The sequence below is a fragment of the Fusarium sambucinum genome, chromosome I (assembly GCF_050947815.1).
Source record: "Fusarium sambucinum isolate potato_lamoka chromosome I, whole genome shotgun sequence".
In the NCBI taxonomy this organism is placed as follows: Eukaryota; Fungi; Ascomycota; class Sordariomycetes; order Hypocreales; family Nectriaceae; genus Fusarium; species Fusarium sambucinum.
In genome coordinates, this window is record NC_139294.1 from 10,945,253 (window position 1) to 10,969,610 (window position 24,358).

The window sequence follows — 24,358 nt, forward strand, 5'->3', positions numbered from 1 at the left end:
CGGGATATTAAAACGGGATAGCCGAGTGGGATAATGTACCCTCGCTCATTAGAATCGTCCCCTTTTGGACCCTTGTTTCTTTTTTTTTGAGAGTTCCTATTGGTTAGACACGCCATTCTCCAATCGCGGACCCCGACCAAAGCATCCCACTCTCCCCACCGGTCATCCCACCCACGATTACCAAGTCAAGCCTCGAAAAAGATATTGATTGATATGCAGCAAATGTACGTAACTTGTCTCATTCTTTGTTTCTTTCTCCATCAATACACCGAGATCCCACTCGGTCTTTTCCCAGAAGCAACCCTTTTTGCTTTGTTTCCATGCACGAGATATCCACACACTATGGAACTATCCCACAATGAAGTCAGCATGTCGACAACAGACACCAATAATAGGTTCGGCCCTCTATGTGGGATGAGATCTACGAGACACTACACCTTGACTAACCAATCATTCGCGTTACCAACAGATCTTCTGCAGAACCGACCCCTTCACGCCATGTGTGTCACTGCGGAAAGAGCTTTATCAGAAAGGAACATCTGAGGAGACATCAAGCCACACATGGAGAGCGCAATTTCATATGTCCCATGTGTCAGCGCTCCTTTACGCGCAAGTACGTCTGTGCCATATCTATCCAATAGTCTTACACCCCCTGACCTTTGTTTTCCTCTACCTAGTGACTTGCTAAGACGTCACCTTTCACGGCATGACATGCCCACAGCGCCAGATCCTCGACGAGGAAGAGCCTGCGACGCGTGCCACGCCAACAAAACAAAGTGTGACGGTGGTACAAAGTGTACTCTTTGTATCAAGAGAGGTATAAGCTGTACATATAAGCATGCTTCTAAAAGTGGAAGCAGTAGAAGTAGCAGGAGCCCTGTCGAAGATGCTAACCGAACACCCTCTCGTCCGGTACATGATGTTCGAGAGATCAACGCGCCTTCTTCCATCACACCCCCTCTAGCGCTTGGGACATCTCCCGTCGATGAAATCAAAACGGCTTTTAAGCGAATCACCAATGACATTCGAACAGGCAAGATATCTCTTGGTGAACCTACGCCTGTTCCCGCAGTAGATCATCCATGGATCGAGGCGAACTCAAAAGAATATTTTGGCCGGCTCCATGAGGCTTGGCCAATTTTGCACGCTCCTTCATATACTATTGGTATGGAGGATTCCTTTATTGTCGCGACATCTGTGGCTATGATAAGCTGCTGGCTGAAAAATCCGGATGAGTATGAAGAGGTGGTAATGGAGTTGCACGAGACTCTTATGAATGCAGCCTCTGAATACATTGTAAGTTTGTAACACGTACTTGTGCAAGTGAATTACTAATGAGTACAAGTCAAATACGATATGTCGACAAGAACTTGATAAGCCTTGGCCGATAGAAGCATATCAAGCGACCGCCCTCCAGATCGTCTTTGCCTTTTACCACGGAGTTAGTACAACCTTTCATGATTTTGTTTCATCTACTGACTGGTTAATCAGGACCAAAGATTAATTGCAAAAGCATCTCTACTACGAGGCACGCTTATTATGTCAATGAGAGAAATCGACTTCTTCAACAGCGACGGCTCAGCAGAACAGCAACGCGTCCATTACCCAGGAACATTTGTCCCATGGTTAATGACAGTCCGCGAGAAATGGAAACGGTATTTCTCCTTCGACCTTGAAACCTACACAAAAGAAGCTCACAAATCCAGGATTATCGTCTCGCTCTACAAACTCGACACTTGCTACGCCTTGGCCCATTTTCAAGCTCCGACCCTCTTCAGAGAAGAACTGGATCTCACCATGCCCGCCACATTCTCCCTTTGGAACGCTTTTGGATTAGACATTTTCTTCAAACGTCTTCCCTTCGAACCAACCGACCGATCAAACTTTAAAATCACTGAGATTTGCGCCAATCCAAACACCCCCGCCAAATCTCTCTTACTCTTGGAAGATGTCCACCTCGCTATGTGTGGTTTATCACCTGCGATATGGAACCACGCGCAAATCGTGCGAAGGAGCGCCGAGGCAGGACGGCCAACACATAACTCGACAGCATCGTTGGCGTGGCAGCTGGAAGCGTGGAAAGCTGATGTAGAAAGACTACAGCACCAGTGTTTCCAAACGTTTCACGAGCCGGGGATGGGCGAGTTTCCATTCAAGGCGTATATCGCAGACTTTGACGATAATATCCCAAGGGCAAAAGCCGCTGCCTTGGTACACGTCAAGTGTTTGACTTCGGATTGCATGATGATCTATCATCTGCAGAGTCTTCAACTATATTCTGACACGCGGACGATCAACACCGTCGCGAAAGCTCACACATCGCCTGTTCTTACCGACCGCGAACCCACCGTACGACCACGCCTGCAAAAGCTTCACAACCAAACAAGTCTATGGACGAAATCACCAGAAAGTCGAAAGGCCTTGCTTCACGCTCTTGCGGTGCTCATAGACTGCGAGACAGCTCTGGAATCCAACTCACCTCAGACGCAATCCATCGACCCAGCAGCTTACCTCGCCATTTCCATGAGCGCCCTTGTAGTTTGGGCGTGGCTTCTGTTCAGCGAAGCAGCTTGTATGTGTGTTCCTAGTCTGAACCACATCAACATTGGCGTCGATCCACCAAATCTACAAAACATCAGCACCGCAAGGTTAGAGACATGGATACAGACTGATGGGACCGCGGCTGTGAATAATATTCCGCTGTGTAGGTGTGTGGCTGATGGATGGACAGCAAGATTTAATGCCCTTCTGCCCTTGGGTAGAAGACGGTGGGCATTGTGTGATGAAGTTGCGCCAATTTTGAGCTCTCTTAGTGCTGGTCACTGAGGGGCCATGATATTTGATACCCTGTTTTTTTCGGAAGTAAATATGTTGGATTGTATCAAAGGTATATTATTGATATTAGTCAAATAAGCTCACTGGTTGAGCGAGTATATATATACACATAAAGAATATTTAAACATTTTGGTACAGGTCGTGGAATGGATAGTGAGCTGATATGGTCAATGCTATTGTGTAACCCTCCATATCGTCATGAAGCAACTGCAGGGGTTAGTAGAGTTTGCCTCATCATAAAGACATAGTTATGCTTAACCAGAGCTGAACAACTTATTGTTTGTAGTACATATAGCAGCGAGCCAACTAGCTATTGGATTACTACTATGTCAACTCAGAGTATTCCGTAGGGAACATGGCTTCTCAGTTTGTCAATTCCTTACTGCAGATACTGGTCATTACGCCGTCAATGTGTCTGCTCTTTTTAGCCGATTAGACTCTAGAACGCCGGGATTAAGTAATAATTGTGCTACCAACATCCATGAGTTGACATCGCCGATGCGCTGTAGGGCGGGATCAATATTGCTTCTCATGAACTACACACAACATGCCATCTAATAGCCTACCACGGGATGGCCTTCGGCTCTAAATTCATCAACGGCTGAATCACTTTCGTCAGCGTAGTGGTAGATCCAGTCCCGAGATTTCGGCAGAGGTTAGTGCTATTGCAGCTAGGTTGGATTTTGTTCAAGTCCTTCTCTGCCCAATAAGATTTCACTAACTGAAGTACTATGTACACTACGCAGTCCCGAACCTTCTTCTACACATACAACGCGAACGATGAGAATTGCGAGAAGCTCTTCTATTTCAAAAAATCGCATAGAGTCAGCAAAAGCACTCCTAACCCCGATCAAAGCTTACCGGACAATTTACCGGAACGTAAAGTACATAGAGGACCAGCAAGAGGTGTTGTATATGGCGAAGCGAATGAATGACGAGCCGATGGACAGTTAAGTGACCGAGTTTGGCCAAGTCTCATTGAACGGACGATGATTGAACAACTCAAGTGAGTAGGTTATTGGTGGGTGTCAGTTGACTCGGTAGAAATACTCAAGAAAATCATCTTGTGAATAGATTGTCCATCTACTACTCTGGATATACCGGAGTATTGGGCAGTGGAATAATTGAGGAAGATACCGATGTCATCGTGATAGTCTGAACTTGTAAGTTTGATGGGGGTCTTTTCAAAGTCTAATTGATGCAAGTCCATTGTATCCTGTGTATCTGGAGTTTGCGATGCTTCCGGCTAGTGGGATGAGAGAAAATATCCCACTCGGCTATCCCCTCTGCCCATCCCACATTGTCTGCGCCACTTACAGCCACGTCTGACAGGTACAAAGTGGCTGAAAACGAGTGGGATGCTGCTCATGTAATGCAATTCCTTGTGAATAATGCGTGCCTTGTTAGTGTCGGTAATGCATATCGGTATCGGTCAACTACAACATCCGTGGTGTCTTTGTCACGATCCATTGTATGATCAAGTCATGCAATTACTCCATACTTCCACGGAATCACATCATTAATAATGTTACCATATCAATTGAACTATATATACAACAATATCATCCCAAGATAATTCAATTCATCACTCTCAAGCATCTTCTCAATCAACAACCAACAAACAATACTATCGACTTCAGTTTCAACTACAATACTACTCTAACTCAACAATTTCAAAATGTCTGCTCTCAAGAACATTGCCATCGCTGGTGCCGCAGGTGATCTCGGCTCAGCAGTCTTCAACGCCCTCGTCACCTCAAACAAATTCAACCTTACAGTCCTCACCCGCAAGGAGTCAAAGAGCACCTTCCCCTATGGCACAAAAGTCATCCAAGTCGACTATGACTCTCTTGAGTCTCTCACTGCCGCTCTTCAAGGCCAAGACGCTGTGGTCTCTACAGTCGGCAGTCTCGCCATCCCCAGCCAAAACCTTCTCATCGACGCAGCCGTCGCCGCCGGTGTCAAGCGTTTCCTCCCCTCTGAATTTGGATCCAACCTCGTCGTTCCCAGCGTGAGGAAGCTTCCCGTCTTTGGCACAAAGGTCGCCATCGAGGATAAACTCATTGAGCTCGCCAAGCAAGGAAAGATTAGCTACACCTTTGTCTATAACGGTATCTTCCTCGATTGGGGTATCAAGCACAACTTTTTCTTCGACTTTTCCCAGCCGGAGCTTACTATCTGGGATCAAGGCGATGCAGAGTTCAGCACTACCACTCTTGCTAGTGTTGGCGATGCTGTAGTCGGCGTCTTGGCCCACCCTGAAGAGACACAGGACCGCGTTGTTTATGTCCAGGATATAGTCCTCACCCAAAACAAGGTTCTTGAGCTTGCTAAGGAAGTCAGCCCTGGAAAGGAGTGGAAGGTTAAGCATGACAAGCTTGATGATGTCACTGCGAAGTCCGATGCCAATGTCGCCAAGGGTATTTACGACTGGCCTACCCTGGGACCTTATTTGTTCCGAGCTATCTTTGATTCGAAGAGCATTCCCAAGTTTGAGAAGCTTGATAATGAGTTGGTGGGTATTAAGGGTGTAACTGAGGAACAGGTCAAGGGATTCCTTAAGGCTCACATCCAGTAGATGGATTGGATATGAATAGTGCTTAATTGCTCAGAATAGATAGTTACTTGGTAATTAGATAATAAGTTATCAAAAATATTTCAGTCATCCTTCCTGCATTTTCTGTCTTTTGATTTTATACAGCTTCGTTGAAACGCCAAGCATCCAAACTCAGATTCTGTAAAGTAAAAGCAGGGGTAATGATCCTTTGATAGACATTTGTCAGCCCGACTCAATAACACCCCGAAGGGCGCAGTCATGACGTTGAGAGGACATGACACAGTATCTTCTCAGCACGGGTATTTTGTATATAAAAGCCACAACTGGGCCATTGAAATATCAACACCAAAAATAATATTCGTCAAACTTGATCGACCGTGGTCACCATGGGTTCTACCACAATCATGCCAAAGCTCACCCTCTATCGAACAAACGGCTCTTGTTCTCTCATCCCTCATGCCATTCTTCTTCATTATAAGATCCCATTCAACACAATCCGTCTCAAACCAGGCCCAAATGGTTATGAAGCCGCTGACGGAAGTTTCACAAATTCTGAATACCGCGCCATACACCCAAGAGGCTACGTCCCCGCCTTGGCTGTCGACAACGAAATCATCACCGAGATGCCAGCTATTCTAAGCTACATATCCTCCCTCGTACCCAAAGAGAATCTCTTAGGTGCAACGTCATTCCAGAATGCCAAGGTCATCGAGTGGCTAGCATTTCTATCTGGGACTTTGCATGGCCTTGGATATGGTGCTTGGCTTCGACCAGGGAGGTTCAGTGATGATGTATCAGCTCATGATGGGATTCGCGCCAAGGGAAAGGATGTTATACACGAGTCGTTCAAGAGGATTGATGATGGTTATAAAAACAGTCAGTTTGCTGTTGGTGGTGCTTTGACGGCTGTGGACTTTAATGTCTATGTTTTCGCACGTTGGGCACATGAGGTGAACATTGATTTGGAGAAGGAGTATCCCTTTTACTACCAACATTTGAAGGGAATTGAGAAGATGGAGGGCGTGAAAGAGGCAGTCAAGGCTGAGGAGCTAAGCCTCGCCTTTTCCTAGTGCGTCGAACGAGACATTTCACGATTCATGTCAGTCAGAATCGAGGAGACATGATTTATAAAACGAATGACAATCTATAAGTAAATATGTTCTAAATACCCAACTCCATCTTCCCTGGAATCAATCTACAGAAGCCCCTTCGCATGTCGCCTCCTATGCCTGCTCAAAAACGCCATTGCAGTAGAGTTATTGATGTACAAGTTCATCTTTGCAAATCCGCCACAATAAGCAAGATTGTTACCAGGACAATTGATGTTGCAATCCGTCATGGTAAGATTCTTGCCCGTTCCGATAAGACCCTGCCAGTTAACCGTGTTGCCGCAATAGCAGTCACGGCCGTTCTCAATACCAGCGTACTTGTAGTTCCCGCACTTGTCAAGACAAGTATCGACAGTCATAGATCTGGAGTCTGTAAGGACAAAATCTGAGAGAAGACGGCCTATGAATGGCTCCGAAGCGCAGGAGTAGCTTTGGAAGTTCCTGAGTCCAGTCGCAGGCTTGCCAGCTTTGTAAAGCTGTAGTCGCTGTGTTCCACCACAGTACTGGGTCTTGTCGCCGACACAAGTAGCAGAGCAGTCCTTTTGGTTGAGAGCCTGATAGCTTCCAATGTTGAGGAAGTTACCACAGTAGCAATCGCGTCCATTCTCTGCACCGAAGTAGGTGTAGCCTGTGCAGAAGGCGGCACAGGCGTCAAGGTCCATGTCGTTGCTGGAGGTGGTCTTGGAGCTGAGCGCGCGGATGAGGAATAGAGGTTCTGCCCAGCAACCTTGGAATGACCATGTACCGATTGTGTCTGAGATGGAGGGACCTGTAGCGACAGGTTTAGCGGATGAAGTGGTTGAGCTGGTGGAGCTTGTTGAGGTGGAGCGTGAAGTTGTGGATGATGTCGATGAGGTTGAGGTTGACGACGTGGTGGATGTCGTGCGAGAAGTGCTAGCTAGTGTAGCGGCCACTGAAGGGGCAACCGATGAAGTTCCGGCAGAAGAAGCAATTGACGATGCTCCAATTTGGGTTGATGTTCCAGCAGATGCAACACTCGACAAGCCTGCAACTTGAGTCACTGGAGCAATCAGGGACGTGCTAGCGGATGAAGTGCGACTAGTCACAGACAGCGTCGTGCTGGATAATGCAACGCTTGAAGCACCTGCGCTAGAAGGAGCCGCAACAGATGTACTAGAGCTTGTAGTGGAACTTGTTGTAGAAGTCGTAGAGCGGCTGCTGACGGAAGAGACCGTAGAAAAGGTTGTCCATGTTGACGAAGTACTCGAGCTAGAGGTGGACGTGCTGAAGGAGCTCGTCGATGTAGTCGCTGTGCTGGTGTTTGACGTTGTTGAGGTGGTTGATTGGGAGGTAGTGCTGGAGGTAATGGAGGTCGAAGCGCTGGTCAAACTACTACTTGTCGTTGAGGTCGATGTCTTTGAGGTACTTCCAGACGTAGACGTAGAAACACCGTTCGCACTACCGGCGACATTGCCAATGACGGAACTTGAGCTGATCGAGGTGCTTTGAGAAGTGCTGGTTGAGATCGATGAAGAAGACGAAGTAGAGCTTGTCGTAGTGCTGCTCGTGGTGGTGCTACTCTTTGTGGTACTGCTGGATATAGAGCTTGTACTTGCGGAGCTAGACGTGCTTGAAGTCGAAGTGGAACTCGAGGTCGAGGTGGAAGCTGAGCTGGAGGTGGACAGCGATGACGAAGTGGATGCAGACGTGACACTGCTGCTGGAGGTAGATGTACTAGAAGTACTCGACAAAGTGCTGGACGTCGAAGTCGAAGTCGAGGTTGACGAGGTAGTCAAAGACGTTGAAGTTGAAGAAGATGTACTGCTGCTCAAGGAAGAGGTCGACAATGAAGTTGGCAAGGAAGCACTGTAGGCAGAATTAAGCTGATACACGTTAAGACGGTTGGGACCACCACAGTACTCGCTCGAGTTGCCTAGAAACATCAGTAAATCTGTCTACCATTGGAAAGAAGGGTACAAACCATTGCAAAGCATACCGCAATCCGTGATGGGCGCAGGTACTGAACCATCCGAGAACGTGTTAGCGCAGTAGCACTACGTCTTGTTAGCATCGTCATCAAATATCTTTGGCAATTGACTCTTACCTCTCCGCCATACTCTACTCCAGCGTAGACAAAGTTACCACTGCTGCAAGCATCGACACACTCTGCCACAGTAGGCGAGTCCACACCTCGTCCGTTTGGAAGCGCTCTACCAGAAGTCGCCTCGGTGTAGCATCCAATACTGGTATATCCGTCAACACCAGGATTCACAGAGGGTCCCTGGGGTGTGCTTGAACCACCACTACCACTACTGCCGCTGCCGCCGGACGAGCCACTGGATGAGCCACCAGACAAACTTCCATCCCACTGAAGCGCATCGGCAAAGAGACTGATGTAAACACCGCTCCCGTCAATACCATTACCGCCGCAGTACTGGTTGAGACTCCCAGCGCAGTCAAAATTGCAGTTGGCATCGTCGACCTTTTGGTTGGGAATTTTCTTTCCAGCCCAACACTCGCTGCGGTATTGCGTACCACAAAAGGTCGTACCTTCTCCACCGCAGGTATTAATACACATCTCGTTTGTGTTGGAGCCATTGGCGTAGAGAAGGCTTGACAGCTGGCGACCGGGGTTGTTCTCCTTGAAACAACCGACGTACTGGTACTGGCCTTGACCACTGGGTAGAAGGGGAGCGGCCTGCTCGGCGACAGCGTTACAGAAGAATTGAATAGCCCGCTTCTCGAAACTCCAGGTTGGATCGTTGGTGTTGATGGTCCATTGCGCGGTGCCGTTGTAAGATGGGACGTTCCACTGGCTCTTCGGGACATTGCAAGTAAGTGTCGCAGTCTGACTTTGACCAGGTGCAATGAGGGTACCCTCGGCGAGATCAATCTGGTTGGCTGACCGGACGATACCAGGAACACCGAAGGGCGGCTTCGAGACAGTGAGGCCGAGTTTGACACCACCAGCAGAAGCAGTGTTGCTAATTCGGAAGCGCAAAGACTTGGAGGTGTTCTCTGTGACGTTACCAAAGGTGAAGGGAGTGTTGGGATCGTACTTGACCCAACCAGATCCATCCGGTGTCTGGAATTCGAGTAGAGCTGTGGGAGGATCACCTGCAGCTGCTGACAATGTGACTGTCGCATTGCCGCCAGTGGTGACAAATTTGACCCAAGCAGTGAAGTTTCCAGACATGGCGGTGTTGGGGAGAACGGTAATAGCATTGTCGCTGCCTCCGCTGACAGAGTTTGGAATACCAGAGAGTGTGAATTGGCCGACCGTGAGATTACCCGTGCCTGTCCAGGTTGTGAAAGGACCAGACGAGGAATTGTTTGTGTACAGAACGGAAGTGACCGTCAGATTCTGAGTACCATCGTTTCCGATCAGAATACTCTGTGTGGTTGCTTGTGAACCGCTGACAAGTCCAGTGAAAACGACAGACTTTGGGCTGACATCAAGCAAAGCATTCGAGCTTGCGCCAATACCCGTGAGTCGGACCTTGGTAGACTTGCTGTACGATGCATCCGAGGCACCTGAGGTCACGATATTGACAGTTCCACCCAAGCGACCGACACTCTGGGGAGAAAATTGCGCCGAGAATTGAAGCTGATCACCTGCAGACATAGACAAAGGCAGATTCGGTGTCTTGGTGATGTTGTAGTTTGTCGCGTCAGAAAGACCAATGCTCGTAACAGACAGATCAAACAGCGCGGTACAGTTAATAGTCTGAGGAGTCGTAGCGTTCTGGAAGTTCGTAGTTCCAAAGTCAACTGAAGCAGTGCAATTGAGAGGGTACTTGTTGGCCGAGCCCAGACCGTAGAAGTAGCCGACCGTGGTACCGATGTAGGCCATGCCATCACCGAAGACAGGCCTGCTGAACTTTGTGATGCCGACGATTGTAAAGTTTCTGATGACGTTGAGGTATCCGTTCTGAGGGACGGCATCGTAGATCTTGAAGTTTGTGTTTTGGACATCTGATACCCAGAGAAGGCCTGTACCTTCTTGCCCGTTGAGCGACGTGGTGGTTCCGTGACTGACACCGAGGATATAAGCGTTGTTGGTGGGACTGTCGGCGACTTTGGTAAAGTAGGGAACGCCGTTGAGACAAGAGAACTTGAAGACGTGGGTAGGGTATTGGATCACTGGACATGTTAGCATGAGTTGGCGGGGAGGGGAGGAATGAGGGTACCGTTGATGTAGATGTATCCACCTTCGAGAGGATACACGCCAGCACCTGCGTAGACAGAATTCTCATTCTGAAACGTCTGAATGACTCGATCTTTGCTGTTAGGCCCGTTGCGATATCCGCCGAGATCGTCGAGGTTCAGCCAGTACGTCTTTCCAGACTTTCCAGTAACGATTCCCATTCTCTTGATGTTGCCACATGAGAATTGACTGGGCAGCAGTTCGAGAGGACTCGTTCCAAGATCTTTGTCCGCGCCATCAAGTTCTTGTTTCTCAAACGGCATAAAAAAGTCGACTACCGAGAGAGTACCGTCGGAGTTGATGGACATGTGAACAGCCGCTTGTTCCATTGCAGTAGGAGGGCTGAAGCCATTGACAGGAATAGTCGACAGCTGCGAGGCATATCCGTTTCCAGTAGCAAAGTACATGGAACCGGCGTTATCAGATGCAAGTCCACCTCCGGATTGCCAGATACCAGCTCCGGAGATGTTGCTGCTGACGCCCATACCCTCTGAGGCCCAGCGCTCGACAATTTTACCGCTGGTCTTGTCCCAACCCATGATCCAGCCGGTAAAGTTGTACTGCACGCAATGCGACGCGAAGCCAGCGTAGACAAACTGCCCGGTATGGAGAAGACCCGGTCGCTGGTGGTGAATGCCACCTGTGAACATACGCTCCGGGTTGTTTCGCGCGATGGTTCCCTCGAGATCCACAGGGAAGTTGGGCTGCTCGGAAAGATCGTTCACATTGATAGCGTGGATCTTGTATCGTCCTGCCGGTCTTCCCTGTGGTTTCGGGCCGTAGTTTTGGTCGACGTACGTCTTGGAGGTAATGTACCAGGTGTCCGTGTCAGGGTCAATAACACCGGTCGCAGTGACACCCACGGTCGGGTTGACATCGACGCAGCCATCGAGATCAGCTGTAAGGAAAGGAATGCCGATATTTCGTGAAGCAATAATAACTCCGGTTTTAGCATCGAGCTTGTAAATGTTGTTTTGCGTGGTTGCAAGGTAGACGAATTGTTTGGTGTCATTTGAAGGAGTGTAAACGAGTGGTTGAGAAAATATTTGCTCGACGGCGTTGATGTAGCGGCCAGGCAGCGATGTTTTGAAGACAATGTCAAATTGAGGGCTGCCTACAATGGCAGGGTCCATATTATGGTTACTTTTCGCAGTCAGTACTAAAATAATATTAATGTTCTCCAATTCGTGCTCACGTTTGGTAGCCTGTTCGCGAGTTGTCGCCTCCCCAGGTAATGGTATCTGTGGAAGCCAGACCAACCACTTGGCCAACCAGGGCCGAGAGAATGAGTGTGAGCAACTTCATTGTGACGAAGCGCATGTAAAGAAAAATGAATGAATGGATAAAATGAATGGTTAACACATCAAGATCGCTCCCTAGGGACGTGTCGCAGCTGGAAGGACGAATCTATATACCCTCAAAGCCATCAATAGCCACCATGATCACCTCCAAGTCCAGATTGTAATCGCCCATTGTAAACTTTTCACCATCGTCTTGGCCATTGAAGTTCCTGCTCGTTGGGTCATTGGGAGGCGACGCCGACGCGCCGTTAAGCTTTCGGGTACATCGGCCAGGAATGAGTTGGTAGCATTCCAACGTGTCGGCTGTGCCTTGCAGACCCGATCCATAGTTCTGGGAAGACATGGGCTCTCGAAAATACTGTTGACTGCGGAGGTATTGGTGGAAAAGAGGGCTGTTGGTGATGCCATTTGCGGCGATGAGGTTGAGGCTAGTGGCAATGGAATGAGATAATGGCTTTGTTCCTGGCGAACAGGTGGAGAAGACCGCTTAGCCTGATCCGATCAAATGTTCCTGAAGGACCCTAGATCTTGCCGATATTTGAATTGTCTGGAATGTAAATGTCCTTTAGAGCTTGAACGGGGCGGTCGTAAGGATGCCTCTTTTCGCCGAAGCACATCTCAACTGCACCGCAAATTAACACACTCCCGAGCTAGCTTCATGTTGCAACACTGGTTCTATTCGCTCTCTATCATGCCATACTACCTTTGACATATTAATGGCTATTCTTTAATTAGAAATTCAGGCGTCAAGTTCTTATAGTCAGGTGGCATGATTGAAGAGCCAGTTTTAGCTAGACTGAGACCGTCTAAGAAAGGGGCCGCCAAATCAACAACCTCAATTGTCGCAGAGCCTCAACGACCTTTCACTGCAATTTTAACCATACGCGAGACCTTGAGATATCCGAAGTTAGTCGAAGGGGATAGTGGATCAACGCCAAAGTTGACTATTGCTGCCTTGCTTCACTGCAAATTTAACCTCCCCATAGACTTGCTTGTACGGACACTATACGGCTCTGCAACACCGGTCTGACTTGCCAGCCTTCTGGGAGTAGTACTTTCTTACCAAGACCACATTTTGTTGGTCTCTGTAATTGATATGGATACGATAAATTGAACTACATAAACCTGGAACGCACATCTCACTAGTCGATGTGATTAGTAGACTGATGACATATTTTATAAAACTCACTGTTTTTGGTGATTTCAATAGAGGGGTTACATACAACTCAAGGCCATTAGGCCATTGCGGAATGAATTCTTCACTACAGTCACCACTGTCTTCATCATAGATGAAACCAGGAGAAACTGCTGGTCGTGTGTTGTGATCACCACATTACCCGGGAGAAGTGAACACGGCCACCAACATTATTTCAGCAATATTAACACCACACGAGACCGTTTCGATACCGATTCTATACCCGGTATTATCTACTAAAAAAACCACTTTCTTGCATTCTGCAACTCATTTTGGCCAATGGCAGATCTGCAAAACCGCAAAACCGGGGACTGCACAGGAGTTATAGTAGGCATTCCCTCGTTCTGGTTGGCTAGTTCACTGCAATTTTAACCTCACGCGTGATTCTGCCTGACGCAACATGCCAGAGCCAGTGTTGAAACCCTAAGCTTCGGAAGGTTGTGGTACTTACATCCTAGCAACGCTATGGCTAAGGTTGCATACCTTCACTGCAATTTTAACCACACACAAGACGGTCGTCTAGACTTCTGAAGTTACACCCGCCTAAAAGCGAACTAGTTTTTTTCACTGCAAATTTAACCTCAGACATCTATATTTCTATTATCCGCTTGGTTGCATCTTTCAACAACCACATTATTAACAGAAAGACCTAAAGAAACGGGCAACGACAGCGAACGGTTTTCTCACTGCAATTTTGGGCCATCCGAGGGACTCAAGATGACGGCCCATTAACTGGACTTAAAACAAACGGCTCGTTCCAAATAAAGACTCTTGTATTTAAGCTTCCCTGGGCTTGCTCCATTGATGATTTGACCTTGTTGAAGTGCATAAATGCGTCAACCGTGAAATGTTACATACTCTTTCCATTGCCAGGACAGCGAACTAGTGTACGACACATTCAACGCATTCTAGTAGGCAAGATCTAGAATAAGGTGTCTGCCGAGGTTCGATTTGGTGTTTGCAACCTTGAATGGGTTTGTTAGATGTCAGCAACTTGGATCTGCCTCGTGAGGGGTCTTACCAACGAGATGCTTGGCATCGTAAAAACAATCTTCCAGCCTCGCTCATTCGACATTCGATCAATCTAAATGCCGTGATTTCCGTTCATAATTAGTATTGAGAGTGCCGAGGCTCTGCTTATGGTATCATGGTACTTGGCAAGATTTGTTTGTCGGTAGCATCAGACAATTCCTGCTCCTCCAACTTCGATCTCGAGAAACTTGAAATCTTCACCTGACAAAGACAATGGGCGAAATTGAACATGTACGAAATCCGGGCCAATATGGGTCTGGTGTTCCTGACGAGAACAAAACTCACAAAACTGAGTCTTTGAAACAACCAACCCGGTCGGATCTCGAACAAGACTCCGCCAAAGTCGAACTTGAAGATCAATCCCAACGCTTACCATTCTTCCGCCTCGTTCTAGCTTACCTCTGTCTTTGTTTCTGCTACTTAATATCGTACCTGGACATGAACTCAGTTGCAACGTCTCTACCTACCATATCTGAAGCTCTTGACACAGGTCCGACAGTTACATGGGTTGGAACATCTTACCTGCTAGGCCAACTTTCATTCCAACCACTATATGGCAGAATCTCAGATATCACAGGACGAAAACCAGTGTTGCTATTCTCAATGGGTTGCATAGTCATTGGTGGCGTTCTATGCGGTTTCGCTCGTGCGCCAGTTTGGTTGTACGTATGTCGTACCATCAGCGGTATCGGCGGTGGTGGGATAAGCTCTTCAGTCGCTATCATCGTGAGTGATCTGGTCAGTTTAAGATCCAGAGGCAAGTATCAAGGGTTCATCAGTCTCGCTGTCGGCACTGGAGCGGCTTCGGGTCCATTCGTTGCTGCGGGGCTGATTCAGATAACTACTGATGGATGGAGATGGGTATTCTGGGTCCCTGCCATCATGGGCGCTGTCTGCTTTGTTTTGCTTATACTTCTGCTCCCACTGAAACCAGTCTCGGGGAGCTTGAAAGAAAAGATTCAAAAGATTGACTGGTGGGGAGTACTGGCTTCCATTGCTGGGATCGTCCTGACCGTGGTGAGTTTCCTTGATAATAGCAAACAACTGTCGTGTCCTAATTAGATATGCAGATCTCTATCAACTCGGGAGGAAGTATGTGGGCATGGGAGAACGTCAAGACCATCTCGATGCTAATAATTGGGGTTGTGATGCTTCTTGTCTTCATCGTCATCGAAGCCTTCTTTGCAAAGATCCCAATTATTCCTTTACGACTTTTCAAGCAGAGGTCCCCGTCAGTGCTCATTCTTACAGGTTTCCTTCATGATTTTGCTTGGCAATCAACCCAGTACTTTGTTCCGCTTTACTATCAGACTGTTTGTGGGTTTTCACCATTGAAGAGCGCCACGTTGATTGTGCCATTCTTGATTGCTCAGGGAATAGCTGGTGCTGCCTCCGGGCCTCTGATGGCCAAATACGCCAGGCAAGTACTACTCGTGAGAAGACAGACGGTTTACTGATGTGTTCTTAGGTACATGCCTATTCTCCGAGCTGGATTCACAGTTTGGACTCTTGGTGCTGGCCTCAAACTTCTCTTTAACCAAGACACCCATATCGCAGTCTATATTGCAGTCCTGGCTGTTGAAGGCGCGGGAATAGGGTGGGTTCACCAGCCAGGTGAGTAAGGCCCTGATGCTCAACCATACTACGTTGCTTGCTTTTTGAATACATTAACTAACACTGAGGTAGGTCTAGTGGCTCTCCAGGCCAACTCGGCAGACGAAGATCGTGCTGTAGCGACCGGAACTCGCAACGTCTTCCGCTCATTGGGCGGTGTTGTCGGAATAGCAATCTCTACAGCTGTACATTACGCCGTATTAGACAAAGCTCTACAGAAGAACAAGACCATTCCGGACTGGCTTCGCGACAGTGTTCTAGATGGTACATGGTCAGTCCAGGATGCAAGTACTGAACAACACATGGGTGCCATCTTAGACGCAAGAATGCAGGGGTTCAGGGTCATTTTCATCATCACTGTGCCTTTGATGGCTTTGTGTTTGGGCGCTAGTTTCTTGGTTGACGATATCATCCTCAAGGGGGATGACCAGAACGATGGACGTGATAACCACGCAGCTCCGACCACGGAAGTGGTGAGGAATGTAAAAACAGGTTGATAGTAATCACAGGGACACTGAAGTTTTATGTGAGAAGAAAGGCTCTTCATTGTATGCCACTGATTGATGTACAGTGTATTGTCCTGAATATGAGACTATCAAAACTGCCACAAGTAATAGACGGACAAACTAACATAGGTGCCCCCAATCAGGTTTCTTGATCACAGGTTCCTTGGAGCCATCAAGATCAAGATAGGGACAATCCTTCGGCTCACCATAAAACGTTCCCCCGTATTCCTTGATCTTTTGCCAGCGCTCTTCCATTGTGAATGCATTATCAATCCTTCCCAGTCCGCGAACGGTTGCGTTAAATCTTGTTGCCTGCAGAGCCCACACACCTCCATCAACAGGCCAACCAACATATACCCGTGGTTTCTCTTCACCATAATTTCCGTTTGGGAAGGCATCACAGATGCTGCGATAGTATTTGGCGCGCAACTGACGTAGCCTGGCGCACCAGGCCTCTTCTTCTTCAATGTTCTCTGATCTATTCGTGGGATTGTAGCGATCGAGACCGAGGAAGTCGAGTTCTGCTAACGAGCATTTGAGGCTGTAATAACCGCCTTTCGCGGGCCATCCATTTGCTATGGCGCCATGGGTGTCAACGAAATCGGAACGAGGGAAATGAATTCTTCCAAAGTCGTTTATATCTGCGTCAGGACAGTAACCATCATAGGCATCTTCCAACGCGTGTATTCTTGGCTCTCGCTCTGGCTCGAAATCGGGTGTGAAAAAGTCTAGTCCTGGCCCATAAGAGTCGTAAAGAAAAACCACGAAGAGGATAGCGAGTAAAATAACGAAGGTCCTTTGTGTAAACATTGAGGGCCAGTTTGGGGAATAGATGGGGATGGGAAGATAGCAAAATGAGTTGGTGCCTGTTAAAAGCAAGCGGGGTTGGTCAGGTATTTACAGTGGGAAAGAGCAGAAGACTCGGTCCGTTGGTTGCTACAGGCTTTCAATCTCTATGTCATGTCAATGCATTAAAGCATTCAACCAACTGCATATTACAACAACCAACAGACAGGGTTATGAACCTTCCTGACGACCGACGAATCGGCTACCGATCTGCAGCGACCGAAGATGCCAACGCTTTGGTCCAAGAAGAAAGTGCAGCATAAGGTTCAATACCAGATACAACGATATCGCCAAAAAGTCGTTTATCGCTTATTTCAGACGTTGATTGAGTTTCATCACAGGTGCGGCTGAATTACGGGTCATGAGTTGATCACTCAATGGTCCTGTCAGCACAGCCTCAAATCAGGCTAGGCCAGGCTACCTCTTGATGCCGCCCATTCTTCAATCCTTCATCTTCAATCAACAATGGCCGATCCTCTCAGTGTCGCCGCTTCAATCGCTGGACTTATCTCCATTACCGTCGAGGCTGCCAAGTTTCTTAGGCCATACGTCTCCGCCGCGAGAGACACCCCACCTGTGGCCGCTCATGTCTACTCGGAAGTGCAGAGTATTGAAATCATCCTCAGTGGGCTTCAAAACGTGACCAACAATCTGTCTTCTGTGCATACCCGGAATGCAGCATTGATTGGTGTCAATCAAGTCATCACCGTTCTTACAGATGGTGTTCTTCTTTTCTCCGACCTTCAGGAAGAGCTGCGGTTGCTGTCGCCCAAAAATGAGAGTGAGGGAATACCAATTCGTACCCGGTTGCGATGGGTGCGCAAAGAAAGCACTTTCACTGCACTTCTCACCAGGTTGCAAGGCTTTAAAAGCTCAATGACCCTTGTTTTGATGATTCTAAAAAGGTCTTACTCGCCCACATCTCATTCATTTCAATTCACCGAGTCTTACTAACTTACCTTTTCAGTGACTCTGATCGATCCGCAACTCAGCACCATGAGCAACTCTCATCTAACATCAACCTTCTCCTAGAGAGCAACCATTCTTTATCCCGTCGGTTATTGAACCTGGAAGAATCATTAGATGCCCAGACCATTGCTTCCAGACGGATGAGCTTCTTATCGTTTACCGATGTTACCCCACAAAACATCGGATCTGAGAAATCACAGCCATCAATTGCTGAAACGGACTCGACCATTGACATATCAAAATTCGATTTTGAAGATGATTTGGAGGCTTCAAGAGCATATCGTCGCGCACAGCGAGATACTATGGACTTTTCGTTTCGAAGCTCAGTTGCACGATCTAACTCCTGGTCGGTATTCTCAGGCATGAGCCTCGGTGATATTTCCATCATGTCAGTCATTGCACTGCCAGTATATCAAGAGGATCTCACCAATGCCCAACATTACGACTTTGGAAATGACACACTTGTTATTACTGAAGAACCTCAATCCGCAACTGAGAGACCTTTATTGGTCAAATGTCTAGACATCTTACAGCAGATGCGTCATCTCCCAGGGATTGACGAATATTTCAATGAAGTTGATGGTTATGAGGACACATTTCATGCTCTATGGGCTGTTTTGCGTCAAGGCTATCCACTCATTATCCTACTACAATCATTGGACTCACGAATAGATATTGAGCCGGATAAAACCATCAACTTTCCCATGCCGTTGGCCCGATGGAACTATAACAATTATTCTTCCGCTTCGAAAGCTGCCATAGCCTGGTTTGTGCAATACTGTCATAAGGTTCTGGAAATAGAAACAAGCCGCTTATTTACAGTTGCAGACCTCGCAGGAAACAGCCCTTATCAATTTTCAAAGGTCTGTCGAATCGCACTTACCGTCTGAAAAGTGACTGATTGGTTGCCAGGTTATATCTGTCGTATCTTTGATTGTCGAAAAACTTGTAGATGCCGGTGTTGTTAATAACGACGATAGTCATACAAGTTACAATCGCTTTCAGCTACATGGTGATTCAACGGAGGCTGTGGAGGAGTTCCTCTCAGAGCAGCACCATCTTGTTCGTCAAATGATGGAGCTCGCCAACATAAAAACCCAGCTGGACGGCTATGGCTTCCCTCCTGATGATGTGGCCAACATTTTTGGCCGAGTGGAAAGTCTGGTCGACCTGCACATTACCATGTTGGTGAAAATGGAAAGAAACCTTTTTGTGCCTCAAGAAGAGAATACGTGGAATCCGGTCTTTAGAATATATTTTACACATGTCCAAGCAGAGGTATTGTTCATCGCTAACGAGGTGTCGGCCAGGACCAAGCTACGTTCCTGGCTTGAAAAAAAGCCTTTCAGCGGTGGTGAAGAGTCGATGAATCTACTGACACAGTGTTTGAAAATCATACCACTTCCGGGTCAAAGGATAGCAAAATACACTTCGTTCTTAGAGGTAACGTATATACAAATGGTTTAACGACTATTAATTTGTTTGCTAATGGATGGTAGTACCTTGGAAGTCAAGAATCCATGAATACTTCACAGACGAAAGACATCATGATGGCCAAGCGATCACTTCATCAAGCTGGTGCAACTATAGCAGAGGCTCTTAAGAATGAAGAGAATCGAGAGCTTCTAACAGACTTGGACAATCGTATCGAAGATTGGAAAGGACACAGACGCGACCAATTTGGCAACTTGCTTCTTTTCGATTTACTCAGCATCACGAAGGGCAAAGTAACTAATCCTGTAAGTTCTTTTGTTGAAATATGAGAGATGGTTGACTGATATCCTGACAGTACCGCGCCTATCTTTTCCAAGAGATTTTTATCCTTTGTAAAGAAGTGAAACCCAGTGTAGCTTCACGAACAGGTTTCCTTTTTAGGAAGAAAAAGGTTGTTCCCACAAATCAACAAACAAAACTACAACTCAAAGGGCGAATATTCTCAATGAACATCACTGATATCGTGACTATATCAGAAGCTGGTATGGTCGACTCCGTTTTATTTTATTCCTATTGTTGTGTTAACCTTCGCAGGATCGTATAAGTGCAGAGTGGCGTGGAGAGGTTCCGACGATAATGATGATACTAATACTTTCACTATAAACTTCGCCAAGGAGTCTCAAATGTTGCTATGGTCTTCGAAACTTAATGAGATTAGACAAAGGATAACGAAGACGGATACGGATACAACATGGATATAAGATTGAACAGGCAATACCCTCTGTATCTATCTGTCCATGTAAACTCAATGACGACTTGTTCATCACTTGAAAACTCCACTGGTATAATGTAGATAAGGATCGAATCTGACCAAGTGGTCACTGTGGTTTGGGGACCAGTAGTGTGAACCAGAACACCCTGCCACACGCTAAGATCACCACATGATAATCTCTTTTGATCAACCGCGCGCCTTGACGCCAACTACTACTATATAACTTTCTTCATATTATAACAGTGAGATTATCTCCACGGGAAAACTAATTGGCCGCGTGGTACAAAGGAGGGGGCAATGGTCGGCCTCCTGCAGCAATACGGGCTATATTAGTGACCAAGCTGCCACTTTGTTTTATGACTGGTTCCACTCCATATTCTTGCTTCTCTAGAAAGAGTATCATCTACTCTTAAGTATCGGCGCTCTCCAGCCTTTCGTTTCCCTCGTTATCACTCCACATGGGTAACCTCTTTACTCGCGAGGCTCCCCAACCTCAAGACCAGCCTCAACGTCAACTGCCGCTACACCCGACCCCAGTGCAACGACCACGGAAACAATGCCGGTTCTTTGCTAAAGGGTTTTGTAAAAAGGGAGAGACTTGCACTTTCTTGCATGAGGGTACGAAAGGAGGCGGAAAAGCAACAACCTCAAGGGTACGGTTGATTCAATCTGCCAGCCATCTTACGAAATACTGATAGAGTTGCTGCAGGACGACGAGTCCACTGACGATTCGATCCGAGAATTTGGAGGAGCATGGGCCGAGTTCGGTGATGGAGCAACCACTACTCGAGTATCTCTACCCTCTGACTTTTCCGCCATTCGCATCAGCAACCTGCCGGGCGATTCCTCGGTCCAATCCATCACATGTTTGCTCTCAGACGTGGGTTTGACTATATCGCAACATGACGTGCGCCTCACGAAAAACGCTGCTGTTACGAAATGCACCGCTGTGGTCAAGGTCAAAGATCCATTTTTCTCACACGAGGCCTGCAGAAAGCTAGGCACGTGTATCACATTGAGAGATCTCGAGGTAGCTACGATACCTGTTCCACTGCCAAGGGGGTCCAACCTTCGTCAAGTTGATTGCAGTCAAGTGCAGTGTTCGTGGCATCGACCAACCCGAACAGTGTACCTCTTCTACAGGAATAACCATATCGCTTTCAAGGTTCAACAGAAGCTTCGTACTGGAAAAGTGAAAGTGAACGGATCGAAAGTCATGGCTCACTCCCCCGTCCGGCAACAGAATCTGGAGAGTGGAATTAGCTGGATGATAAAATTAACGGGCTTGGGTAAGACTATCGAGGAGGAGGATATCATCCAGGCTATTCCCAAGCCGGACAGGCCGCGACGAATTGAAATGGGAGAAATGAGTTATGTTCCTGACACGGAAATTGATTCAACCCTAATTCAGTCTATGCTTTATGAGTTTGGGCCACTTGAGAGATGGGAGATTTCCGACATATCCACAGGGAAGCGAATCAAGGCCCGGGCGACATTTCTGGAAGAGTCTCAAGCCAAACTTGCTGCATCGGCCCTAGACGGAAAGCCGTTACCATTCTGTCAGTCGAGTAAGCTTTTTGTCGAGATTGTCACCTCGGTGAGGTTTCGGGTATCGACACGCGTATACGACGTTGTTCAGCAGGGAATCAACACTCACAAAGGCTCCTGGAGTCGCCAGTATATCCAATTCTTTGTCTCTCCTCCACGTGGCTTCTATCGCGTCCTCAAGCTCGAAGGTAGAGACCGCCAGTCGGTTGCGAAAGCAAAACAGGAACTCGATCTCATTCTTGACGGCAACGTGATGAGGCTAGACGGGCAGCCTCTCCTATATCCAGGACACAAGATCAGTCAAGAATCCTACAAAAGACTCAAAATGGTTGAGGAGGAGTTGGGCGTCGTTATTATTCGTGACGTGCGGTCTTTCCAATTTCGTGTCTTTGGTGCTGAAGCACGTCAAGCCCTGGCAACGGAAGCTTTGGATCGTCTCATCAAAGAGACAACTTCGGCTGTTCATTATATTCTTCTCGACCAGGAGAACGAGTTCCGGTGGGCCTTGGACGGGGGGCTCAAAGCACTCAAGTCACAACTAGGAGGCGACAAGGTGCTGTTTGACCGAGAATCGAGGTCTATTACCATTCAGGGATCTACCAATGACTTTACGAATGCTAAACGTATCGTGGCCCGCAGGCAGAAAGGATTCTCTCCGAAGCCTCTATTGTGGGAGACGGATTGCCCTATTTGTTTATGTGAAGCTGATGAGCCGATCAAAACCTCTTGCAATCATACCTACTGCGGTCTATGCTTCGTCAACATGTGTCAATCGGCATCATCAGATTTAGCGAATTTTTGCATCACCTGCCAGGGAGACTCAGGACAGTGTGGCAAGGTATTTGAGCTTGTCGAAATCCGCAATCTTCTCTTATCGGAGATGTTCGAGGGTATCCTGGAAGCATCCTTTCTGTCTTTTGTCAAACGCCATCCAGACCAATTACGATGTTGCCCCACCCCTGATTGTTCTCAGGTATACCGTGTTGCCTCAAAGCAGAAGAAGCAGCTAGCAACTTTTACCTGTGACAAGTGTCTGACCTTCATTTGCACAGCATGCCACGCCTCTCATCCTGGCGTCACCTGTGCGCAGTATCAGGGAGATTCCACTGGTGGCCTCCAGGCCCTAAACAAGGTAAAGCAAGAGTTGGGTATTCAAGATTGTCCTAGATGCGAAACATCCATGGAGAAGACCGATGGCTGCAATCATATGACTTGCCAGGGATGTAAATGTCATATTTGCTGGGTATGCCTGGCTACATTTGATGTCGGCGCAACCTGCTATGAGCATATGAGGAGGCTACATGGAAATATCCGCAATTAATAAATGCTCAGATTGAACGATAAGTAGGCAAAGTTTCAAGAACGTTATTTGCAACACCATCTACATAAGTAATGAAAATGTGAATAGTAATGTATACAGATCAAGATAACTATATGCTCTTAGTAACTGTAGCTAGGCACCGTAATATACTTTTTCTTCTAATATTGAACTTTTTATTTCGCGCTACAGATATATTTCACTATATGGTCTATCTGCGCCTTTCGTTCAGACGCTTGAGGCACTGGGACTTTCTTCTGGGGCGATTGTTCCACTGTCCGGACAGCTGATGATGGGATGTTTACCGAATTGCTGACCAAGGGGATATCGGCTTAGTGAATCTTCTCGTTCACAGGGCTACACGGCTTCGTATGGGAGATCTAGTGAGACGTTCTATAAGTTACGGAGACGTAGAGCTTTGTGCCCCGTCGTCAAGCTTGAGGCAACACATGGCCAAAGATGAGGAGGTAATACGAAGTAACACCCAGCGCATCTGGCGTTTCAAGGACACCACTTGGAACTTGCACAATTTCTTGTCGACCTCGAGCGGCCCAGTGATGATCGGATTGCATATCTCACGACGGTGACAGAGCGTAGGGACAGATTGGCAGCAGAGTTTCTTATTCAACATGGGGCAAATGCAAACTCTGTAGAACGGAATCAGCTTTATCCCATAGCATACGAAACGGCCAAAAGGTTATGGTTCAGCTTCTCCTAAGAAATGGAGTTGATCGTCATGGATCAGGCTTTGGACGGCGGCGCCAGGTCATAGGAACTGAGAGTGATTTTATCTAGACTGCCTTCGAAGACGCAGTGCGTAGCGGGTCTGTCAAAACGACCCAGTTCTTACTCTCAATGGCACTTCGTTTCCGCTTGGCTTGGCTGTGAAGAAGTCTACTCATTTGATTTCTGTTCTCGTTCAGCAAAATTTACTGTAATGCCACAGGTTGTTAGGGGTCGTTTAAACAGTCCCTATACCCATGGAGAGTTTTCTGGAAAGCATGGTGGATGTGAAGCACGCGCGGAGTAGTTAGTGATGGGAATATTTGGTCAAGTTGCTTCTCGACAGTGGGGCTGATGGCAGGGCGACCAATCTTCAGGGGCGAATGCCTCTTCATCTGGCTGCAATGGCGAATGATCCATCAACTGTCTCT

At 47.4% G+C, this 24,358-nt stretch overlaps 8 protein-coding genes across 8 annotated transcripts; 6 read left to right on the forward strand and 2 right to left on the reverse strand.

Moving 5' to 3' along the window:
• Positions 1–711: 711 nt before the first annotated feature.
• On the forward strand, positions 712–2,826 carry FSST1_006270 (Zn(II)2Cys6 transcription factor domain-containing protein; the record flags this gene model as incomplete). Its single annotated transcript, XM_083232623.1, has 3 exons — positions 712–1,296; positions 1,346–1,441; positions 1,492–2,826. 3 exons carry the CDS (start codon positions 712–714, stop codon positions 2,824–2,826), a joined length of 2,016 nt encoding a protein of 671 aa, XP_083089700.1.
• Positions 2,827–4,513: 1,687 nt separating this feature from the next.
• On the forward strand, positions 4,514–5,413 carry FSST1_006271 (aromatic alcohol reductase; the record flags this gene model as incomplete). The annotated part of the gene is made up of 1 exon (XM_083232624.1): positions 4,514–5,413. One exon carries the CDS (start codon positions 4,514–4,516, stop codon positions 5,411–5,413), a length of 900 nt encoding a protein of 299 aa, XP_083089701.1.
• Positions 5,414–5,778: 365 nt separating this feature from the next.
• Positions 5,779–6,462, forward strand: FSST1_006272 (glutathione S-transferase family protein; the record flags this gene model as incomplete). Its single annotated transcript, XM_083232625.1, has 1 exon — positions 5,779–6,462. One exon carries the CDS (start codon positions 5,779–5,781, stop codon positions 6,460–6,462), a length of 684 nt encoding a protein of 227 aa, XP_083089702.1.
• Positions 6,463–6,587: 125 nt separating this feature from the next.
• FSST1_006273 (uncharacterized protein) lies at positions 6,588–11,989 on the reverse strand (the record flags this gene model as incomplete). The annotated part of the gene is made up of 5 exons (XM_083232626.1): positions 6,588–8,395; positions 8,444–8,516; positions 8,567–10,605; positions 10,653–11,812; positions 11,865–11,989. 5 exons carry the CDS (start codon positions 11,987–11,989, stop codon positions 6,588–6,590), a joined length of 5,205 nt encoding a protein of 1,734 aa, XP_083089703.1.
• A 2,421-nt stretch (positions 11,990–14,410) lies between these two features.
• Positions 14,411–16,308, forward strand: FSST1_006274 (uncharacterized protein; the record flags this gene model as incomplete). The annotated part of the gene is made up of 4 exons (XM_083232627.1): positions 14,411–15,214; positions 15,268–15,617; positions 15,666–15,811; positions 15,884–16,308. The coding sequence occupies 4 exons, from the start codon at positions 14,411–14,413 to the stop codon at positions 16,306–16,308; spliced, it is 1,725 nt and encodes a 574-aa protein (XP_083089704.1).
• A 129-nt stretch (positions 16,309–16,437) lies between these two features.
• FSST1_006275 (uncharacterized protein) lies at positions 16,438–17,127 on the reverse strand (the record flags this gene model as incomplete). Its single annotated transcript, XM_083232629.1, has 1 exon — positions 16,438–17,127. The coding sequence occupies one exon, from the start codon at positions 17,125–17,127 to the stop codon at positions 16,438–16,440; it is 690 nt and encodes a 229-aa protein (XP_083089705.1).
• A 501-nt stretch (positions 17,128–17,628) lies between these two features.
• On the forward strand, positions 17,629–20,327 carry FSST1_006276 (uncharacterized protein; the record flags this gene model as incomplete). The annotated part of the gene is made up of 6 exons (XM_083232630.1): positions 17,629–18,068; positions 18,131–18,995; positions 19,045–19,575; positions 19,632–19,871; positions 19,922–20,108; positions 20,161–20,327. 6 exons carry the CDS (start codon positions 17,629–17,631, stop codon positions 20,325–20,327), a joined length of 2,430 nt encoding a protein of 809 aa, XP_083089706.1.
• Positions 20,328–20,796: 469 nt separating this feature from the next.
• On the forward strand, positions 20,797–23,207 carry FSST1_006277 (E3 ubiquitin-protein ligase; the record flags this gene model as incomplete). The annotated part of the gene is made up of 2 exons (XM_083232631.1): positions 20,797–20,991; positions 21,048–23,207. The coding sequence occupies 2 exons, from the start codon at positions 20,797–20,799 to the stop codon at positions 23,205–23,207; spliced, it is 2,355 nt and encodes a 784-aa protein (XP_083089707.1).
• Between the last annotated feature and the right edge of the window lie 1,151 nt (positions 23,208–24,358).